Source organism: Xiphophorus hellerii, chromosome 19 (assembly GCF_003331165.1).
Source record: "Xiphophorus hellerii strain 12219 chromosome 19, Xiphophorus_hellerii-4.1, whole genome shotgun sequence".
NCBI classification, from domain to species: domain Eukaryota; kingdom Metazoa; phylum Chordata; class Actinopteri; order Cyprinodontiformes; family Poeciliidae; genus Xiphophorus; species Xiphophorus hellerii.
Genome location: NC_045690.1, coordinates 26208102 through 26230652, shown reverse-complemented (window position 1 = coordinate 26230652; position 22551 = coordinate 26208102). Strand labels below are relative to the sequence as shown.

General features: G+C 41.2%; 1 protein-coding gene across 1 annotated transcript in view; it reads right to left on the bottom strand.

Annotated features, from left to right (window-relative positions):
- Window positions 1–7733: 7733 nt before the first annotated feature.
- mipol1 (mirror-image polydactyly 1) overlaps window positions 7734–22551 on the bottom strand; it is a 56600-nt gene continuing 41782 nt past the window's right edge. The window contains exons 12-14 of the mRNA XM_032547726.1: window positions 15231–15325; window positions 10887–11102; window positions 7734–8164 (exon numbers count right to left, since the gene is read on the bottom strand). Coding sequence (XP_032403617.1) covers window positions 8098–8164; window positions 10887–11102; window positions 15231–15325 — 378 coding nt within the window. The 3' untranslated portion in view covers window positions 7734–8097. The remainder of the gene's footprint in view (window positions 8165–10886; window positions 11103–15230; window positions 15326–22551) is intronic.

Here is a 22551-nt window from a genome sequence, read left to right as displayed (position 1 = left end):
CAACCCCCCCTAATAAACAACTTTATTTTTGTTTTGTTTTTTTCTGCATAAAACATCCGGTCACCTCCACTGACTTCACATGATAATAAGCAGTAGAAAAGTTTAGCGCGCAACGGGGCTAAACTAAAAAAAGCTATTAATTTCTAGTTTTCTAGCCATGTTAGAAAACTAGAAACTAGATCGAATCATGAAGTTTTGCTTTAACAAAGAAACTTTCACATTTCTTTAATTTACATGAGTTCATAATAATATAAGAAAATTAAAAAAAAAAAAAAAAACACCAGCCCTATTAGCGCAAACCGCACAGCAGATGAGGATATTAACTACGTCACCAGCATCTAAACAGTTTTTCTCACCAAAATAATTTAATGGTGGTAAAATGTTAAAATGTTAAAGGCTTTCACAAGTTAATACAGCAGATTAAAATTTGAACACATATTGGATCATTCTTAAATCCATCTAAATGTTCCTTTTTATGTTGTAGTTTTTAATGGCCCGAAATATCCGATTTTTCAGGGTGAATAAAGCTCCAGGAACAGCGGAGGGCCGAGCAGCGGCCAGCCGCCTCCAGCAGAGGATGGTGGAGTTTTGGGATCAAGCGGAGCCGCTCAGCCTGAACGAGGAGCCGATGAATCACCAAAATGACGCCGTTCAACGTCCGAGCAGCTCTGTGCTAACAAGGCTAACGGTGAACATTTTGCTCCTGATGGGACGCGACTCCAGAGGGATTATTTTCATTGTTTATTCGTTTGTTCTGAAGTTTTTATGCATAAGTTTTAAATTTATTTATTTATGTCGATACGTTCTCCAAAACAATTAAGTGTTAATTGTAAAAAAAAAAAAAAAAAAAAAAAAGCTATTAATTTCTAGAGAGGTACTTGCCTTTTTGTTTACTTATTTATCTACTTAATTATTTATACCTATATATTTTTAATACTGTCTGTAGGTCAGTGCATCACCTCGACTCCCAGGACCGGGGGGTCCCAGCTGCGTGTGAAAGCTGCCGGGGAAGGGGCTCGCTCCGCGCGGCCTCGCCGGATTTCACGGCTCGCTGTCGGCCTTAACCTCCGCCGCAGCTCCGTGAACCTGAACACATCCCGACAGATTTCACTTTGATCTGAGGCTGACTCACACACTTTCACCGCCGAGCCGCAGAAAGGGCTCTAATGATCCAGGAATTATCCGCTAATTATCCGCACACAAAAGTAACCCGAAGCGCACGCGCGCGAACCGAGGCGGACACGTCGGGAGCGCGCGAACGACGGCGGGCCTAATGTTGAGGTCATCAGAGAGGATTATTATTATTATTATTATTATTATTATTATTATTATTATTATAATAATTTATTATTATAATAATAATTATAATAATAATAATAATAATAACTGGGTGTATTATTTTAAGTGGGAGTCAGAATGATTGAGTTGTATTAGAATGACTTGATTTTAATTTTGGACTCATATATGAATTACTGGCACAAAATCTAAAAAGGAATGAAAGATGATGATAATAATAATAATAATAATAATAATAATAATAATAATAATAACAATAATAATAATAATAATAAGAAGAAGAATCAGGGAACCACCTAAAATTTTCTTAACGCTTTTTTCGTGGAAGCATCACAAACGTGATTTCTAAAAGTAAACATCAGATTCATAGTGAGACAGTAAATTATTATAGATGACATTGAGTTGTAACACTTGTAAAATATGAATATAATTTAGTTCTGGTAGAGCGCTCATGTCCAGCAGACAGACTCTATATTCATTTAATCACAGTTTACTACAGCTACAGATCTATTACTTTTCATCTATGACAAGAGATTATAACCCATTAAATCCAAATCTTATGATTTAATCATTTTCTTTGAATTTAATAATATATATTAAATTAATTATATATATATAATTAATTTAATGAGCATTCAGTTTTTATTGTGATGGTGATTTATTATCCACTATAACTATAAACTTCATTGTAAAACTGCATAAAAAGAACTTTTTTTTATAAACAATTCTATCAAACTTAATCTAAGTTGGTCACGTCTCTCAAACATTAAGAAATGTTTTACAGGAAATCTTCAGGGTGCTTTGAGGTTGTCTAAACGGGTTTCTGTAAATACCGACTTTCCCACTGAAATAAAAGCACGAATCGTGTTTGCATACGGCGCCTCCGCCTGAGTACACAACGTGTGTGTGTGTGTGTGTGTTTTGGTTTCTGCGTTCGTCCCTGAGCGGATCAGGTGAGAGGAAGCAGAACAGAGAGAACAATAAGCCTGAAGAGCTGTCTGAAAGTCACAACACTTCACACCGCCACGACAGGAAAACATTCCCATCTCTGAGATGGAACAACAAACCGAACCAGAACCTCTCCAGATGCTGCTTACCCAGAATCTGGATTTACTCATACGGGTCAAAACAGGTTGTAGTTTCTTTAATTTCATTTGTTTATTTCTATCTGGGTTACTGGAGACAGGCCTGCAGAGCTGTGGCTGTTTTTAATCCCAACATTTGTATAAGTGGACCTGATATCTGGATCAAAGCTGCACTGAGGCTGACACTTGGTCGGTTGGGTCCGTTTCTGAGGTTCCGATCTGAGAACAGGTTGTGCTGCTGATCCTCTGCCACCCAGCCTGCTGTTGTAATACGAGCCATATGTTCTCTGTGGGCCAAAGCCAGGGCCGCTCTGGACACAGCGCCGGCGGTGAGGGCAGTGTCAGCGGCGGCGGGCCCCCCGGGCCCCCACCGTCGCTTCACCAAAGCCCTCAGCCTCTTTTCTCTCGGCTCGCTCCTTATGGAGGAAAATGTCGGCCACAATACGGCGGCCTTCAGCCTCTTTCTTCCCCGTGCCTTTCATTGCCCCACTAGAAAGCCAAGAACAGGGGCCCCAGGGCCACTAAGGCCTTTTGATGGGGATTGGAATTAATTATCTCCAATAACACAATTGTGCTCGGTCAACGAAAAGAGCAAAGAAATCCCCTCCAGAATCAGAGAGATGAGAAGAGAGAGGGAGAGAGAGAGCCCCTGCTTTTCCATTAAAATAATTCAGAGGAAGTTTATTAGAGCTTTGTGAGGTGCTAATATGGATCAGCCGGGAGGTTGGTGGTCCTGGGTGGGGGTGTGGCGCAGGCGGAGGGGGTGGATGTGTAATTGGCAGAGACTCACTGGTCATTCTGGCTCAGATGGAGAAGTCACTGAAGGGGTTGAACTAAATCTATTTAAACTGTTAAAACGGCCAAATAAAAACTCACCTGTCTTCAAACCTTCAGCACTAATGAGCAGATTCTGTTCACACTGATGAGCTGCTCTGGCTTTTGGTTCCACCAACACTGATCACCAATAAAAATCTGAAGATGTCAGCTGACGCTGTGCGGATGCAGCTCTGTGAGGCTCCGTCCTCACAGAGACACACCAACAACCTGATCAACCTGGAGGATCTGAGCTTTGACTGGACCACACACAGAGGAAATACTTCACTAAGACGGAATCAAAAGTACCTGATTTTGTAACCTCTGAGAACATTTGGTTGCAACAGATTTCATTAAAAGGGCTACGTTTTTTTAGCTTTACATCATCAAAATCATGCCTGTAGTGTTGCTTTAATTCTTCCATGAATGTTTGATGAATCCTTTGTGGCATCTGAATGGCAACCACTCAGTTGTACAAGACGGCTGAGTGGCTCTAGCTCTCTGCCTTTGAGGTGCAGCTCCTCCTCAGAGCTGCATTTTACAAGTTTCCACCTCACAGAGCAGCCACCCCACCCTCTACCCCACCCTTCACCCCCGTCACTCCCCCACTCAGCTCCTTCAGACTAGCCAGCAGCAATTAGCAAACACCCTTTGGAACTGTGCATCTGCTGAGCTCATTGTAGGAGCTACTTCTCAGAACGACGTTAAGTTAATAGAGAAGCCATGTTGTGATGACTTCCTGAAAGGCGGAGCTTCAGACAGAGCACAAGCTTCTTAAAGAGGCAGAGGCTCAATTTCAAAGTGTTATGTTAAGACATCAAATTGTTTTAAGTCATGTTTGATATACATTTTTACAACTGAAGGTAACATAGTTCATTTATTGTGTTACAAAATGGGATGATGTGGTTAGAAAACACATAATACTGCCCCTCTATGTGGCTTCAGAGTGAAGGAAGCTAAAAGTATTGGAACCTAATTTTTTAAGTGTAAAATGTTGCAATATTGGCTTTAAGTTCATTGTGCTAAATTAACTTCAACTGGAAGGTATTTCTGGGAAAAGACGTGTTTCTGTTGTGATTCTAGACCTCTGGGTGTAATCTGGATCTGTTTGTCATGTAAAGTGATAAGTGAAGGATGATTTTTGATTTTGATTTTGATTTGTCAAGCATATTCCAATGAAGCTCATTGTTTCTATATACAATATAGTCCTTAAATTGTTTTGTTAATGGACAGGTTTTTATCTAAAGTCTTTTTCTGAAGACATAAGCTGTTAAAACATGTCAGATAAAAAAAACAAATAACAACAAAACAACCTAAAGACTTTAGTTTCCAGCATGTCTTATGGATTAATTTAGGAAATATTTCACAAAATCAAATCCTAGTTCTTACCTGACCTACAGTGGGAGAAAAGATCAAACCGTGTCTGATTTCTCTCTTGCTGGTTTTTCTCTCAGGGACGTTAACAGGAGACCTGGACAGAGACGTGATGCAGTGGAACACTAACAGGATTCAGGAAAAATAAAGCTTTTTGTTAAATCATAATCTGACCGTCTACAGTTCAATTCATTTCTACAGAACCAATTCACAGCAGATGTTGTCTGAAGGCACTTTAGAGAAAGTCACACACTTTCCAGTTGATTTCAGTTATCAAACGCAGCGAGTTCAGTTCATCATTCAGGACCAACAGGGAGCAACAGCTGACAGCCGCTTGCGTGGTCGTTGACCAGGGGTCTCAAACTCCGGTCCTCGAGGGCCGCAGTCCTGCAACTTTTAGATGTGCCTCTGCTGCACCACACCTGAACAGAATAATTAGGTCATTAAGGCTCTGGAGAACTGATCTACACAAGGAGGAGCTCATTAAGTCATTTCATTCCAGTGTTTGGAATGTGGCACATCTAAAAACTGCAGGACTGCGGCCCTCAAGGCCTGGAGTTTGAGACCCCTGTCGTTGACTTTACAGCAATCCCTCACACTGAGCAGACATGGAGCGATAGTGGGGAGGGGAACACTCCCCTTTAACAGGAAGAGCCCTTCAGCAGAACCAGAACCGGGTTCAGTGTGACCATCACTGCCCAAACTGAATCACAGGATCAGCTGGACTGGAGAAGAGAGACTGTTTGGCAAACGTTCTGATTCTCAGCCCAACGCTGTTAGAACGGATCTAAACGGCTCTAGCCCTTCATTCTTATGAAGGGCTAGTGTTTGAGAGAGCAGGAGATTCTTAAAGAGACAGAGGCCTAATTTCAAGGCGTTAATTTGCAAAGTCAAATTCTTTTAAGTCATGTGTGATGCATGCAACATTTTTTATACCAATTGAAGGTTACGTAGTTCCTTGATTGTGATATAAAATGTCACCATGTGCCTGGAAAACACACAATACATCCCTTTAAATTAATCGTCAGCAATGTGATTGAATAAAAACTAAGTACTTGTTTTTTAATCATTTGCAAGGTCTCAGTCATTCAGTTACTTTGAAAGTCACTTAACTATTTCATGCTGCAGTGCATTATGTTCCTTCATTATATGTTATTAAATTTTGTATTTTTAGATCGAACTGAGACATTAACAACCATAATTACACTCTTGTTGGTGATGTTGGAGGTTTATCGTGACTTCATGCTGTCATCTCTTCCACCATTAACATTGCTAGAACTGGAGACGCTGTTCAGACGTGAACTCTTTAGTTTCCCTCTGACCTCTGAGGTAACGTCTTCATCTCCAGAGGGTTCTGCTCGTCTTCACTGGAAGCAACGTTTGCGTCGTGTTGCAGAGTTCAAGTAAAAGAAACCGGCAACATCTGTGGAAACTCTGGAACCGGCTTCTTTACGTTCACTTCACATAAACAGAAATAAACTTCATTTATCGGCGCAGCATGTCTGCCTGGAGACCGGCTGATGGTGACGGAGACGCTGGAGATCTGTTCTCATGGTCTTTGTTTTGACATGAGCGCCGTCTGAATGTTATTGCAGAGTTAACACACACCACAAAGATCAATGTCTTACGCACGCACACACCCCCACTAACACCCCCACACACACACACACTCCCAGGTGGCATCAGAAGCTGGAGCTCCAACAAACTGAGTCTTTCTTGAGAACAAGCAGATTAACGGCCGCAGGATTAAGAGCAGGACACCCAAGTCGACAACAAGTGGTCTGCTATTGCCATGGTAACCAGCCCGTAGCGGGAGGCAACCCGCCCCCCTTTTTATGAGCCACACATCACAACTGATGAAAATCCCGTCTCCCTGATATCTTCATTAAAGGAGTTCCTCAGCTGAAGCCAACTTTATCTCCTCGGTTTTCATTTCTAACTTGTGTTGCCAACCTGGAAGCGTTCTGATCCTTATTAAACTCCTCATTCTCCTCTGTCATCTGCAGTTTACAGAGCTTCAATAATGCAACTGATGAAACAATCGACTGCGAGAATGTTTTAAAGGTCATCTGTGGTATTGATAAAATGCAACCGAATGCACTAAATAGACTTAAAAAGATCAATAGAACTTAGATTAGATTTCAGTATTTCTGGTTCATATTAAATATCTATTGATAATGGAAACACTTTGACTGTATTCTCGTTTCCAACGACTAAATCGGAACATTTAGTTGGATCCAGTTCAGTTTTGTCTCTGCTGTTATTTATTTATTTTTATTTTCAACAGCATTGATGTTGCTGCATTATTTAATTTATACCTTTCGCTTTCTTCAAAACCTACTGAGAAACAAACATGGTGCCCTCATTACCAGAACACTGAACATTATCACTGATGTTAAAGTGAAAAGTATTCAATCCCTTGGATGAGTCACAGTTTTTTATTGCTTTTACAAATTAATCATGATCGCAAATTGTATCTTTTTTTGACAAAAGAATGAGGAGAAAAAAAGTGTTTTCTGCAAAAATAATTACAAATAAAAAATCTGAAACATAGAATAGGAGGTAGCATAAATATTCACCGCCTTTGAGCTTGAGTGGATCGGTCTCACTCTGGCTGCACATTCGGCTTAAAAACTTTCAAATATGTCTCCTTTTTCTGAAACTCCGCCTTCAGGAAGTTGTCCTCTATTGGTTCCTCTATTATTCCTTTAACAATGTTTTTACCAACATTGCTCTGAGAAGTAGCTCCTATAAGGAGCTCTGCAGTTCCACCAGGTGTTTGCTAATTGCTGCTGGCTAGTCTGAAGGAGCTGAGTGGGGGTGCTGCGGGAGGGGAAGGGCTGAGGAGGAGCTGTGTCCTGGAAGGCGGAGCTAGGTCGAACTAGCTCCGCCTGGTTTTGCAGCATGTGCAAAACCAGGCGTTTTGCACATGCTGAATGATTGCTATGGAAACTAAAGGATTTCTCAAGCATGCATGAAATAATCAAAGCAAAACTCCAGGTATGTTTTTGATGAGAAAATAACGGCATAGTATGATGTAAAGCTCAAAACAAGTTGATTTTACTTTAATTTTTCACTCTTTACAGAATCAACAAACAGCTGAAATGTGTCCGCCTGCGTGTACAAGGTTCACATTTAAACCTATTTATGGAAATAAATGAATACTTTTTTTGTATATTACAATTTATTTAGAATCACCCAAACAGGCTTGGCAGTAAAAAAAACTCACATCTCTGAGTATCAAACAAGTTCTGATGACATAATCACATTTATTTCATTTTCTGCCTCCAGTCAAGGAGAGAAAAACACGTGGGATAAAAAGTAAAGGTGCTCAGTTTTCCAGCTGAGAACACTTTCACATGTAAAACAAGTGAAGAAAACAAAGACAAACATGTTGCTTAATTTCTTCTGCTGCTTCCACACGTGACCAAGTTTTAATCACAAAAAGTAGAAAAGCTTCAACAGTACAAAAGAAAAAAAAAAAAGCAAACAAACCATCAGTTTGGTCACATAAAAAGGATCTGATGAATCAGACGACAGCACGCAGACTTCCTGCTCCAACTTTCTTCCTCAACACTTCCACCAAACGCTCCAACCTGAGGAGGAGGAAGAGGAGGAAGAGGAGGGTTACCGAGGGGACGATGAACCCTGCAGACCTGAGTGAGAGTGGACAGGAGAACGTCTCAGCTGGTTAATGCAGTGCTGCAGCAAAGCATGCACCGCCAACGGCAAAGTCCACTTTACAACCGTCAATGAGAATATTAACTGCAGAGAGATGTTGATGTGACGGGGTGTGTGCGTGTGTGTGTGTGAGAGAGAGAGAGGTTTGGATGACCTTCTAACAATCAGCGAGGCTCTCTCCCTTTCCTATTCAAATTAAACTCCCCATTTGTAATAAGCAGCAGATTTGACTCAGTCCTTCCCATCAGAGAGCAAACATTCCTCTTCACAGCCCAGAAACTTGGAAGGCACTCCCCCCCCCCCCCCCCCACTACTCCGCTCCCCCCGCTGGCAGCCAAATTACTGCAGAAAGCCCCAGGTTTGAGTCTAGGAGGACAGCGCGGGACGCAGACAGAGGATTTAAGCTGTTTTCATCACCGATCTCATCCTTTCATCTTCAGGTTGATGAGCTGAGAAGCAGCAGCAGCAGAAGCAGGAGAAGAAGAAGAAGAAGTCACGTTCAACCGGAGCGTTTTCCCTTTTCCTGAATCCAAACCTGCAAGGCTTAGTTCTCTCCTGATCTTCCCAGCTGCAGGGACACTCGCGCCGTAGACTGCTGGATATGAGTCATCAGAGCCAAATCTCCTTAGTCCCACGTACTTAACCGGTCTTTGAACACCTCCAGAGTCTCTGAGGGAACCTGTTGCTCCATCAACGGGAAGCAGCTGGTTCCCACCAGACACTCAATGCATGATCAGGAGCGTTTACATGAAAACGGCGTTCTGTGAGGTCATTATTATCAAGGGGTGCACCGGGCACCCAGAAATCGGCCTCAGTTTCCTGATGGGCCGTCAGCCGATACCTACAAGTGAAGCCGATCTTGTCTGGCTCGACAGACGTCTGAGAATCAGCCACTGTCCTTCATCACTCAGCCCTGGCAGACCTGCCCACCGGGTCAATGTCTGCATGTTTGCAGTTAACAATATTCACTCCACTGTTACCAACTCAGCAACTTTCTTTTTAGTATCAGTATTAATTTTTTTTTTTTAAAGATCAGTGATAAGCCAGACAAGTGCAATCGGTGCATTCCCATTACTGTCGACTGATGGGTGAACATCTCTGAGTCCTGGAACAGACAGCAGAAGGTCGGTCCATTAACAGCTGCTGGTGGAAACACTCAGCTGGACTTTGGGTCACAGGCGGGTCAGACGGTGATGCTGCACCATAAAGAACATTTACAGATTTAATCAAGAAAAAAAAGAGTCACTTTTCAACCTTCTTCCCATCTGTCTCTACAAAGACAAGCATCTCCATAGCATGATGCTGCCACCGCCATGTTTCAGAGGGTGTGATGTATTCAGGGTGATTTTATTGAACACACATTCGATTCATCCCAAAGGGAAATCAAATGTTGCTGTAACTCCCGTCATGCTGTGGGCCAGAGGGAGCTCCCAGACTGCAGACTGCTGGTTGTCCTGACATGCTAACAGCTTCGTTTCCAGGCAGCAGTTTTTCTTGGTAAAATGTTCTGGATGACAGCATCAGCGTTGGCAGCACTGCTGATCCAAATCATTTGCTTTTGCTGCAAAAGGTCTGAGGCTGTTTGTTCTCTAACATACGTGTGGAACCAGCTCCACTGGCAGACGAGGCCCAACAGTGGACCGGGTTCTGGTTCTGATGGAGGTCTGCTCCGGTTAAAGGACAGTTTTCTCTTTTCTCTGTTGGTACATGCAGCATGTATGACGGATCACTTTATGTCACTGACTCCACGCAATCTGCCGAGTTTCCTTAGAAAACTTTATAGACAGTTTGAATAATAATCTGAACTTGACTGCATTGTCTGAAAAATAAAACCGATTTAGAATTTTGTACTTGACTTGGAATCTGTCTGCATGACCGGATGGAACCGACTCGTCTGTAAAGTGCCTTTAGCCGATGTGTGTTATGAATAATTCTAATTAATTTCAGCTGAATTTATTCATATTTTTGTCATCTCGAGGCATTTAAAAAAACATTTCAAGTCAATCATACATATCAACTGATTTGTGGTTTGCACTGCACTGTTTGCAGTTTGATAACGGCATAACTGCTCTGTTATCAAACAATGCAGAAAGCTCAATTAGTTTTCAAGGTCGTTTAAAACGTTTCCAAGGAAACCAGCAGATTGCATTGAGTCTTTGTTTCACAGCTTTCACTCCTCCTGGATGACGACATGGTGACAGCAGACGACTGCTTTGGTTGGTTTTGCAGCAATCCCTCATACTGAGCATGCATGTGGCGACAGTGGAGAGAAAAACTCCTGCAGAACCAGAACCTGGCTCAGTACCAGCAGCCACCTGCCACTAATGAGAAGACAGAGCAGAATGGAGATGATCGAAATTTTTAGGTTGTAGATTGAAAAAACAAAACTGAACTGAATTGAGTTATAAAAATATTAACTAGCTGACATCAGCCGGAATGTTACAATATAAACAGAAGGCTGTCATTTAATGAAATGCACTCCTGAAACTAAAGAGTCCATTTCTGGAGCTGCAGAGAAACTAATAAAACTACAAAACAGGTGAAAACAGAGCAGATGTGGTCAGAGCGGTCAGGCCGTTTCTGTCTCAGCCTGATGGGACGAGGAAGCAGCAGGCAGTGAACAGATCCAAGACTGACCTGCAAACTCTCTCGCTGGCTTCCTGCTCAGCCACCCGGCTGCGCTGGAGCTCAGCAGCAGTGTCCTCCTTCTCCCTGGACAGCCGCTGAAGCTGCACCACCAGAGACTGGACCTGGGAGGACAAGTCCTTCTGGACCTGGGAGGACAAGTCCTTCTGGTCTGTAGAAGACTCAGCAGGAAGTGACGTCTGGGATGGAGGGGCGTGGTCCTGAGAGCTGACGGAGGAGAAAGAGGACGGAGAGGAGGAATCGGGTCACGGTTGGTTAGAATAATGTTCATCTCATCAAATCTTCAACAACAGCCTGAATTAACTGTCTGCTTGAGTTGAAATCCGGCTAAAATGATTCCAGGGTTTTGCTGTTTATTGACGTTTAGTGCTCTCTTGAACTGTTTCACATTTCGTCTGATTTTATATGACAGACCAAAACAAAGTGTTGCAGAACTGCCAAGTGGACAGAAAATAAAACGCTGTATTCAACAATTGTACAGAATCATTTCTGGAAATTGTGGCATGCATAAAATAAAAACTAAAAGAAAAAAACCCACACTGTACAGTTCAACAACTGAATCTAACTTTGTCAGATTTACATTCAGTCCAGCTCTACACACCGAACGGTGAATTTAACATGCTGGAGAAATAAATTGTTTTAAAGCAGAGTTTTTATTTTCTTCATCTAGACTGAAAGCGAAAACAAAATGTCTTCCTGCTCCGCCTGCTTTCTGCAGCCTCGTCAGGTGTCTCTGCAGGCGTCCAGCATCAATCCTAGTAATTTATGGAGGCTCACATTTTCATCAGCATAGACGGACTCACTCCTCATCTTTATTCTGCTTCACTTTGCCGCAGCTGCTTTGCTCAGAACTGGACTCGGACCCCTCCAGGAAATCCTCCAACTGGTCTTAAAGCCCAAAACACACCTCTCTGTGGTTCAAATCTGCCTCACAACGTCTTATCTAATTACTGTTTGTTTGTCGTCCTCATTGCCGGCTGTTTACTCCTGTTATTATTCTACAGGTTATCCAGATTCCTCCGGTCACCAGTCGACTGGCTGCATTTGGACCGAGATGAATCAAAACCACCACTTTTGTGCTTCTTATCATTCCCCTATCCAGTCAAAGTGTCTCTTTCTGACACTTTGACTGGATATTATTTACAGAGCTGAGAAAAACTATCGGCCTCCGTACAGATTTCCTCTGGTTTTCCTCAGTATTGTTTACTATGGCACATGATGATGCCATGTTATAATGTAATCAAGTAACTATGTTACTTTCACTTGTTATAAAAGGCTATATATATCAGATATGACTTAAAAGAAATAAAATTTGACTTCATAATCAAACGCCTTGTAACTGGGCCTTTAAAAACTCCTGTGCCTCCAGGGAGTCACCACAACATGGCTCCTCTATTAACACTTTAACAGCATTTTTACCAGTGTTGTACTGAGAAGCAGCTCCTGTGAGTCAACAGGTGTTTGCTAATTGCTGCTGGCTAGTCTGAAGGAGCTGAGTGGGGGAGTCATGGAGGAGGGATGCTTGAAACTGCAGAGGAGGAGCTGCATCTCAAAGGCCGGGCTAGGTCCACCCAGGCGTTTTGCACAGTTGAATGGTTGCCATGGAGATCAAAGTATTTCTGAAACATGCATGAAAGAATGAAGGCAACACTGCAGCTTTGTTTTTGATGAGGGAATAACATTATAACATGATGTAAAGCTCAAAAAGGTCGATTTTACATGACACTGCCCCTTTAACTCACTTTAATATCAGACAACCTGAGTCAATGCTACATGTTTTCCATCACTGTGTGGGAATTTCATTTAACAGTTAATTCAGCCACACTGAAAGAGTTTTGAGCATATCTGGATTGTTCATAGTCACAAAAGAAAATCTCAATTGGATTTAAGTCTGAACTTTGACTAGGTCACTCCGAAATCAGGTTTTGTTCAGCTATTCAGAAATGGCTCTGCTGGTGTGTGTTGGACACCTGTCCTAGTGCGGAGATGACCTTAAGTTCAAGGTCAATCTCCTTTGGGATTTTCTGTTACAGAGCAGAATTCATGCTTCAAGTAAAGCATTATGCTACCAACATCGTGTTTGAGGATCATGAAGAATCCTCAGGATTCTCTCTTACTAGTGAATCCTGAACTCTGACCTGAACCGAGGAAAGTGAAGCTGTAGATGGCGTTCTGGGTCATTCTGTGACCTCCTGGATGAATTGTTGAGTTCTTGAAGTCATTCTGGCAGACTGCCGACTCCTGGGAATGTTCTCCATTGTTCCATAGTCTCTCCATTTGTTCTCGCTGCCGTTCTCTGATTTTGTAACTCTCCTCTCCAGACTGATGGATGGAAATGAGTTTGATTCTTGTGTGGTTTATGACTGATGTGTCGTCTTACCTACCTCAAGTTGTGTTTAGGGAATGTTTTGACTCTATGGGTCTGGTAGTGATCAGTCCTGGGTGTGGCTCATGGGACCAAACCAAAACAAAGTCAGTCAGTTATTTTATGATTTAACAGGATGAGTTGTTTCCCATAGATCCAGCTTGGTTTCAGTAGCTTTTATCAAAATGACCAAAAATGGCTTTTTACTCATTTTACTCTATTTTTGATGTTAAAATGTTTTTAATATCAGACTGCCCGACTTCCTTCTATGGCACAAAGTGGGTGAAATAAGAGTTATCTGTCATTCTTTACAAAACAGAGCTTTAGAGAACAGACAGAACTAACTGAACACACACTGAAGCTGTGTGCTTGTTGCTGTCAGACAGATTTCTGTTTGAACACACTCCCTGACTCCAAGTAAAAATTCAAGTCTTTCTTCTGAATCCTGATAAAATGTCTTCAAGCACAGTAGCTGAAGGTCATTAATGTGGACTGGAGAGGTAAACAGCAGGTGGAGCTAATTCTCCACTTGGTACTGTTATTATCAGTGATTTCCCAAAGTTTGCAAATCCTCTGGACATCATCTTGGATCAAAAATAAAAACATATTCTCTTTTTTAAGCTGTGAAAACACTTGAAACGTCTCTTGATGGGTAACTTGGCTGCAGAGTTGATAAATAGTTCAACATTTATATTGATTAAATGTTCTGATTAACAGCAAGAAGAAAACCACTAAAACCTATTTTGGTTAAATCAGTTTATTTAAAGGGGCAGTATGATGTATTTTCCAGGCACATAGTGCCATTTTATAGTACAATTAATTAACAATGTGACCTTCAATTGTTATAAAAATGTTGTTTATATAAAACATGACGTAAAAGAAATTTTACTTTGCATCTCAACACAAATTGGGCGTCTGTCCCTTTAAAATCTCCTTCTCTTTCTGAAACTCTGCCTTCCATTGAACAAAAATCTAAAACAAAATGTATAACATAATAACTGCAGTTATTTAAAACAAAAAGTCTTATTCCTATAGTAGATATCCAGTGCTAACAACATCCAGCCAAATCCCAGCAACCTGAACGTGATGATTCCCAGCAAAATCTGGCTTTTCTACGTGGAATACTGATTGTGGAGAATTGCATGTTTTTGAAATTCTGCTGTTCATTGAATAACACAAGTACAACAAATCGATATCAGCAGACTAATCAGTCAAGCTATCTGCTCAGGCAGAGCCTGCTGTCAGCTGCTTAACATACATGCTGTTTGCACTTTGCCAACTGTAGTTTTAAAATTGCTTTAGCTAAAGAAAAGTCATGAGTCATTTTCTGGTTGTGAAAAACATGGCCAGAAAATGTATATTTAAGGTGTGTGCAAGGAATGTGAAACATTTAAACTGGGTCGGACCGGACCAAGATTCAAATTTCTTCTACACTGGCGACTCTTTAAATGCTACAGAAAATCACATTGCTATCAGAAATATGATTCTGATAGCAACACAAAGAAAAATCTGAAATCAGGGAAGAGTCTTTGCACAGCAGGGAACTTTTACCGTTATTAAAGCTGCAGTATGCAACTTTTACAAACATTTTTCTTGTACCTATTTGCTAGAACTGTCACTGTGTCATGACAGAATAACATGAGAGATGCTCTGAAACTAAAGTCAAGTTCTTCTGTTTTCTTTTAAATATGGTATAAAATAATCATTAACTAATGAACTGATTAGAAAAATATGGAGAGCCAAAACAGCCACTAGCTGTCCTGTCTGGTCTGATTTGTCCAGGGAAGAACGTTTCAGACATCGGCTGCTTTATAGAATCTGAAACGTGTTTTAGATCAAAATAAAGGAGAGGATGTACTTTCTGAAAAAAAAAAAAAAAACAGTTTCTAGTTTTGTCAGATGGTCTTTGAGGCTCACAACCAGGTCCCAGACAGCAACAGCAACAATTGTGCTTGTTGCTTGTCACTAACCTGTGATCGGCTTGTAATGCCTGAATCTGAGCCTGGAGCCTCTGTTTGTCGTCCAGAGCTGTGTCTCTCTCCTTCTGCAGCCTCAGCAGCTCCTCCTGCCCAGATGAAACACATGGCAGTCAGACATAACAGTCCTCAGCACAGTAGCTTAAAGTGATAACGCTTTAATTAAATGACAGCTTTTCTGCTCCATCACTCATATCCTGAGTGAATAACAGAAAAATGCATGTGCGGGTCTAGGGGCGTAGAACAACACTCCACAGAGTGTGTGTTTGTGCTTTAAATGTGCGTTCCCACCGAGCAGCAAGGAGATCAACTTCTGTATAACTACAGGACTGACTGTTTAAATAAAGGCTTAATTAACTAGCTAACTGACTAATTCATTAACATAAATGTCAACACACCTGATAATGAGGATTGCATTTACATCAGCTCCTGATCCCACACCACAACATTACTGCAGCCTCCTGCACCACATCTGATGGTGCATTTAAAGACACAGTGGGGAGTAGGATTGTAGAGGTTTGTGAACTGAGGAGTGGGTTTGGATTTACTAAAGTCTGATAGAAAGTATGGAGCAGCAGCTGAAAACAGATTCAGAATGATGTGGTTTATTTATGGTACTGCAGCTGACCTTTATTGACCTACATTAACATTGAATGATGGAAAGTTTCGGTGAATGAACCCCATGGTGAGATCAGTCCGACTGTGACCTGATGGCTCTGGTACTGGGTCAAAAGAGAAAACTGTTGAATTTGAGGGAAATTACCAAAAAAAAAAAAATTCTGTCCTCACCAGGTTTTCTGGCATTGAGCAAATAGAAATAATTTTGGTAATTCTAACTGACATAAAACAAGAAATGTTTGGTTTGATTTAACTTCACACAGTAGGGAAAAAAAATGAGTTTGTGTCTTTTTCTTTAGTATATGTAAATATCTGGTTTCAGCTGTAACTTACTGGCCTCCTGGTATGTCAGGGTTTTACAAAACTGGGTTCACATTTTCTGTCTCACTTCTCTTATGGATTTAAGTTCTTCTAATGAAATGCTGTGAGTGGAGTTTGGAGCAGAGCCGTTTCCTATTCGCTCCTCTCCACCTGGTCACTTTCATTTCTCTTGTTTACAAGAAAGACAGCTGGCGCCTTGGAATATTATGGGCTGGAAATGATCAGATGCTGGACATTCCTCCTAAGATAATGTTCTTTTAAAAGTAAAGCTTGCATAAACAGAAGTCTGTTAACCAGCTAATATCAGGCAGACTGATGTCAGACTATAGATGGCAACGAGAAGCGTCTCATTGAATTTGCCATAAGGTTAAATACATGCTTCCAATGATAAATTCATAAAGATCAGGCAATACAATGTCAACATTTCACATCAGTGTTGCGTGGTGCCGACCCAGCGTCCAGGATGACAACATACAACACTTCCTCTGCACTTCCTGGTTCGGCCTCAGCTCACAGGTTTCCTGCTAGACTAAAGTCTGGGCATTGGTCCAACCACTCCGTTTTATTTATTACGCTGGTTTGCAGTTGTTAAGTTTAACTTTGTACATGTTATTTTATTAAGGAAGGTGCTGAGTCAGCTGGTTTCTCTCCAGATATTTATTAGCAGATTCAAGGCGGGTGGTGCTCAGGGATGAGGACGAAGTCCAGGCAGGAAAAGATAAAGCTACAAATGAAGCTGTTTCAGAATACCGCCCCTTTAATATGCCACGTCATGGCTTTAAATACTCAACTACGGTAAACTTCCAAACTTTAAGACAACATGAGCACAAATAATACAGAAAGTGAAATATTACCAGATTCCAGCAGGTCTCCCACACCTGCTGCACCCTCACTCCACTCATCAATCAACTCTGCTGTGGGTGTTAAACCTGTCAGCTGACTCTTCCAGGACACAGAGTCCCACTGTATCTTAGGTAAAAGTGTGTCGAGGCCGACTCCAGCTGGGGTTACAGGCCCGACCCTGTCCTCCTCCTCTTCCTCCCGCTCTATTCTAATTAAAGCCTCCGAGGTCTGAGAGTTTAAAGTGAGACATCAAAAGAGGAACCAAACCCAGAGAGTCAATATGTGTCTTTTCCAGCCGGGCCGGAGGAGACGCTTCAAAAGAGCTGCCCGCCTTATTAATCAGAATCATTTCCAAATGAGGTGATCAGTAAGCAGGAGCGACACAGAGCTGACCTTTAACATGAGGAGTTAAGGTCAACGAAAGAAAGGAAGAGTGGTGGGAGGAGGTAATAAAACTACTGTGCTGGGACCTTTGACATGATGAGGGCAGATTAGAGAGGCAGGGGAGAGACGGGGGAGGAGAATAAAATGACGGCTTCTTTATTGGCCATGTGTGAGGGAGAGGAAGAGGATGGGAGGTGAAGTTGGAGCTGATGGAGCCGGAGGGGTTAGGAGGAAGAAAGGACAGAACGAGGGAACGTTCTTTGACCTTTAACAAAAAGAGTTGAGGTGAACAGGAGAGGACATTAAGGAGAGGAAAGAGCTCATTCAGGCAGCGGAAATGAGGTGAGAATGAGCTTAATATCATAAGCCTTTTTTACACATGAAAACCACATAATCAGCTGCAGACTTTCTGCTCAGAGTCAGACAGAGTGGGAGCCAGGACCCGAGAGGTGCAGCCGTCACAGAGAGAGACAGAGGCTGACCTGGAACCCGCAGAATGCAGCTTCAGATGAACAGCATAACGCCAAAACTACAGCAAAACGCAGACACAGCCCTGTCGGCTGTTTGGTTTCTGTGGCTTCCTGGTGAGGGGAGCCACAGGGACCCACTTCAGGTCACCTCTGGTTGTCGTTTTTAGGGTAGACCACTAGCGCTACGGTTTGTCCCAAACCAGAATCCTGATGCCGTCACACAAAAACATAAAACCTGTCCATGTACTGTCTGCATAACACCGAGGTGATATAGTTAACTGTCAGCGTACTCACTATTCGATAGCTGCGTTCCCATCGACCTTAAAGTTGGTCAAATTGGAGCTACGAGAATAAATTTGCTTGTGTTTTTGAAAAAACCCACGTTTTACGATAAAAAGTTCTGGCGCCAGGATGAGGTGGTTTTCTTTGGCTGTATTGAAATTAATGTATCTCACAAAACTGAAATGGAAACACTTTTTTTTTGCATCATACCAGTCACATGATCAACAACCTGATGACAACTGGCAGAAAACACTAAGACAGGAAGTGGTAGGAGGATGATGGATGGCTCTTTGGTAGAGTAGTCGTCTTGCGATTCGAAGGTTGTAGGTTCGATTCCAGCTTCCTCCTGCCACATGTGTTTGTGAGCGACTCTAGTGACTCTAGTGTAAAGCGCTTTGAGTGGTCAAAATGACTGGAAAAGCGCTATAAAAGTTCAGTCCATTTACAAGCGGCTGCTTACCTTTAGCTTTTTACCAGTTTAAAGGAACATAAACTGGTGAAATAAAAGGTTTGTTGTTTTTATTCTATAAATAAAATAGATATATATTCTGTCAGAGACATGTTTCGCCACTGCATTATACTGTAGGGATGAACATTAAGACAGTGATTAGGAACATACTTTAAATATTGGGATATGCATAAAAGTGCGAAGTAAAGCCAAAATATTTGGGGGAATATCATTTTCACTTCATATTGCCCTGCAGTTGCTCATATGGAATCTTTTTTGTGACATAACAGTTTTTCACATGTTGCGCTGCATATTTAAGCCCCATGCATGGAGAAGATCTTTAACCTATTTGTATTAAAATAGTGGAAAAATATGGTTCTTTGTTCTGAGAGCTTTCTAAGAGATGAGGTTGTTACCAGACTGACTGGGTGGAATTTTTTATCACTTTGAAAACTCATCGGTTTTGCATGTAGAAGGAAGAAACTTCATTTCATCAAACTCTGGTTCGCTTTATGAGCTTCTTTTTATAATTCTGAATCCACTTTTCTTTTTTTTTCTGCAGGTTAAACCTTTTCGAGGATTTTTAATCAAGTTAAAGATATTTTTTCTTAGACAGGTCATGTGCTGAAAAGTCATATGATCTTTCACAGCTTAATTAGATTTTTTTTACCAATCTGACTGGTTGCTTAATTTGCTTCATTAGTGTTTAACATTTGGCCAAAATGAGAAGCTTAAAACAAACGCTGAGTAACATTTTCACTTGCAGCTCTTATGGAAGGCGCCATGTTTGAATGGAACACTAAAGGGATTTATATACAGACGCAGCCAAACTTGGTGTCCATTTTCTGTTTACTGGTAAAGGTTAACCAGAATTTTGTTTAAAATGTCCAGATATTTCACAGGATACATAATGTCATGCACTCTACCAAGATCCTTATGGACCATCGAAAAAGAAACAGGCCTACAGCATCACAGGACAAGAACAGTGAATTGTGAGGTTCCTAAAGGAGCAGTTCTTATTTCACATCTATGAACTTCCCGTAGCTCACTTTACAAAATATCGCAACATCTTCTGCTGTATTTATGCAGAAGAGCCACAGCTTGATATCTCTGTCACCTCCTGACTCTAGTCTAACTAAAGTCACCAGGGATTTGTCTGTAATTTAAATTAGTGCATGAGTCAGAGTTTCCACTAGCATGTAAGACAGAGGCTTTTGGTTTTGGTCCAAAACATAGAAGAACAGAGATCAGCGCTCAACCAGACTAACGACCACAGAGCATGTTTGAAACCGCAGTGCTTAACCAACACAAAAACATACTAAATCAGCTTACAGTCTTCTTAAAACACTGTGTGAATAAAGGGTTTCCTGTCAAAACAGGGCACAGAGAAACTACTGCATGCTTTTATTTTCAGTAGATTAGATTATAGTAACCAGGTCTGTCATGTGTAGTTGTCTTTAAATTGTTTAATTTTTTCTTTAAATCAGGTAGGCAGGTGGCAGCTCATCCAAAACGGTGCCTTCAGATTCCTGACCACCACCAGTAAAATGGATCCCATAAGAACCAGTTCTCCAATCACTGCGCTGACTCTCTGTTTTCTCTCGGGCTGAAATCCAAGTATGAACCATCCACACTGCAGCAAGAGCACTTCGGTCAACCAACCAGTTTCAACCAATAATGGTTCAGAAGCAGCTCTGAACTGGTGGGTTTTAGCCTCCATTTAAAGGAACTCAGTGTTTCAGCTGTTTTCTGTTTGTTCCAGATTTGTGGATGATAGAAGCTGAATGCTGATTCTCCATGTGTAATTTAAAATGTAGGTTCTATTTGAGTTAAACTTAAATATTTGTGTTAACTGAAGCCCGTCTTTCCTCTCATGTCCTCAGAGTGATGATGCTCTGGACTGCCTGGTGTATGAAAGCGACTGTATAAATAAACTCGGCTGACTATTCCTAATCGGGAGCAAGAAGCACAAATTCCTCACTAACAGAGTTTAACAGAGAAACAGAGTTTCAGTTGAAGCCACAGTGGCATTCAGGTTACATCAACCTCCATCACGTCCTGCAACTTTTAAAGGCGTCTCTGCTAAAGTAACCCTGAATAATGGTCACAGGCTGTACTCTGTAACATTTCAGGTATGTGGTCCAGGTCTGGAATCGACACATACCGTTAGAAGGTCACGGTAAATTGTGCTGCATCCTTTAGTTTGATTTGAAACTTTAGGTTCAAGTCGGTTCAAAGGCCTGATTTAAAAGTTCAGCCAGGAATTGTGGTTTGTGGTTTGGGCTGCAGGATTTCAGCAGCTCACTGAGTGTCTGGCGTTAATTTGATGGCAGCTGCTGATGTTTCTGTGTGAAATTAAAATGCTCTCCCGGTTCTAATCCCCCCAGAGCCCAGCCTAATTAACAGGCTTGAGGAGGATACACAGAGCAGCGATACATTAATAACAAAATGTAATTTATTTCAGGGAAAAAAGAGATGCAGGCAAAGATAAAGGAGCATATTTGTTAGCATGAAAATTGCATTCTTCTCCTCTTGTATGAGATTTTTTTGTTTTCTTTACAGTGTTTTAGTCTTGATTTAAGTGTAAGCTTTAAGCCTTAAGCACAGACAGGTGCAGGGTTTAAGCAGGAACCTATGCATGTTAGCCAGGATGAGGGAGGAAGGAGTTCTCTCCTCAGGAAACACAAAAAGTGATCGACAAACTGGAGCTGATTCAAAGTTTTCAAAGAGTGAACAGTTTCAACTGAAGGATTTTAGATACTTTTTCATTTTATCTGCATATAAAATGCAGATAAGGGAGGATTTAACATGCTATTTATACTCTTATCCCAGTTTTCTCTCAGATGGTCCAATACACATTTTTGTGAAAAATGTTCCTACAGAATTTCCTCTAATCTCGCTGATTGGACCGTATTTGGCATGTGTGCAGAAGGTCACCAGGGGCAGAGTGTGGCTTTGAGAATTAAAAAGTAAAAATTACGATTCCTTCACTTTTTTCATAAAAAAGTTAAATCCATACTATCCGGAGTTCACAATCCATTTTTCATCAATTTTTCCGTCATAACACAGAGGTCTACTACGGACTGGGGCCAGGACTTAATGTGTCCCTTAATTAACTACAAACATTTTAACTCAATAAAAATGCTAACGCCATTATTCACATTCACATGTTTTTACACATGAACCTGGCCAGAGCCTTTGTACTTGTGCATTTATGGTACGCCCATAAATCTGATGCATAAGCAACGTCCGCCAACAGCAGCGGACGACGAAGCCGCTTCTCTTGGCCCACTGGGGATCAACTTTCATTTCAACAAACGATCTGATGGGACCCTGGAAAAGACTAATGTTGTGTTTAAGTTGTGCTAAAAGGAGTTAGCCTTTCAGTGGCGCTAATCAAGCCTAAACTAGCATCTCAATGCTAAACATGTAGCAGCAACACATGCTAAACATGTGTAGATGCTAATGTCAGCGTCTACAGTTTCTGAAGAAGCTCCATGAATGATCAGGAGTTCCTGAAACACTGAAAAACTAAATGACTAGACCACCAATCTGATGGTTGAAGAACCTAAATAATTCATCTTTATTGCTCATATGTCTATTTATAAACTATCATTCAGCAGCAAAAGGAGGTTTAAATTTAAAATATTGCCTATTTTGTCAATATATAGTTTATCTAAACAAAATAATGTGTTTGATTACATTAACTAGTTCAATTTTAAAAAATTTAATCAAGTCCCACCCCTAATATGGACATATTTCCACAGTGGTGTTGGAGCAAATGTATGAATGGATGGAAATATACAAGAATGGAGTCATGGGTGGATAATAATAATAATAATAATAATAATAATAATAATAATAATACTAATAATAATAATAAGAAGAATAATAATAATAATGGATGGATGGATGATGAACAGGTGCACATTGAAGTTATCATCAGTAG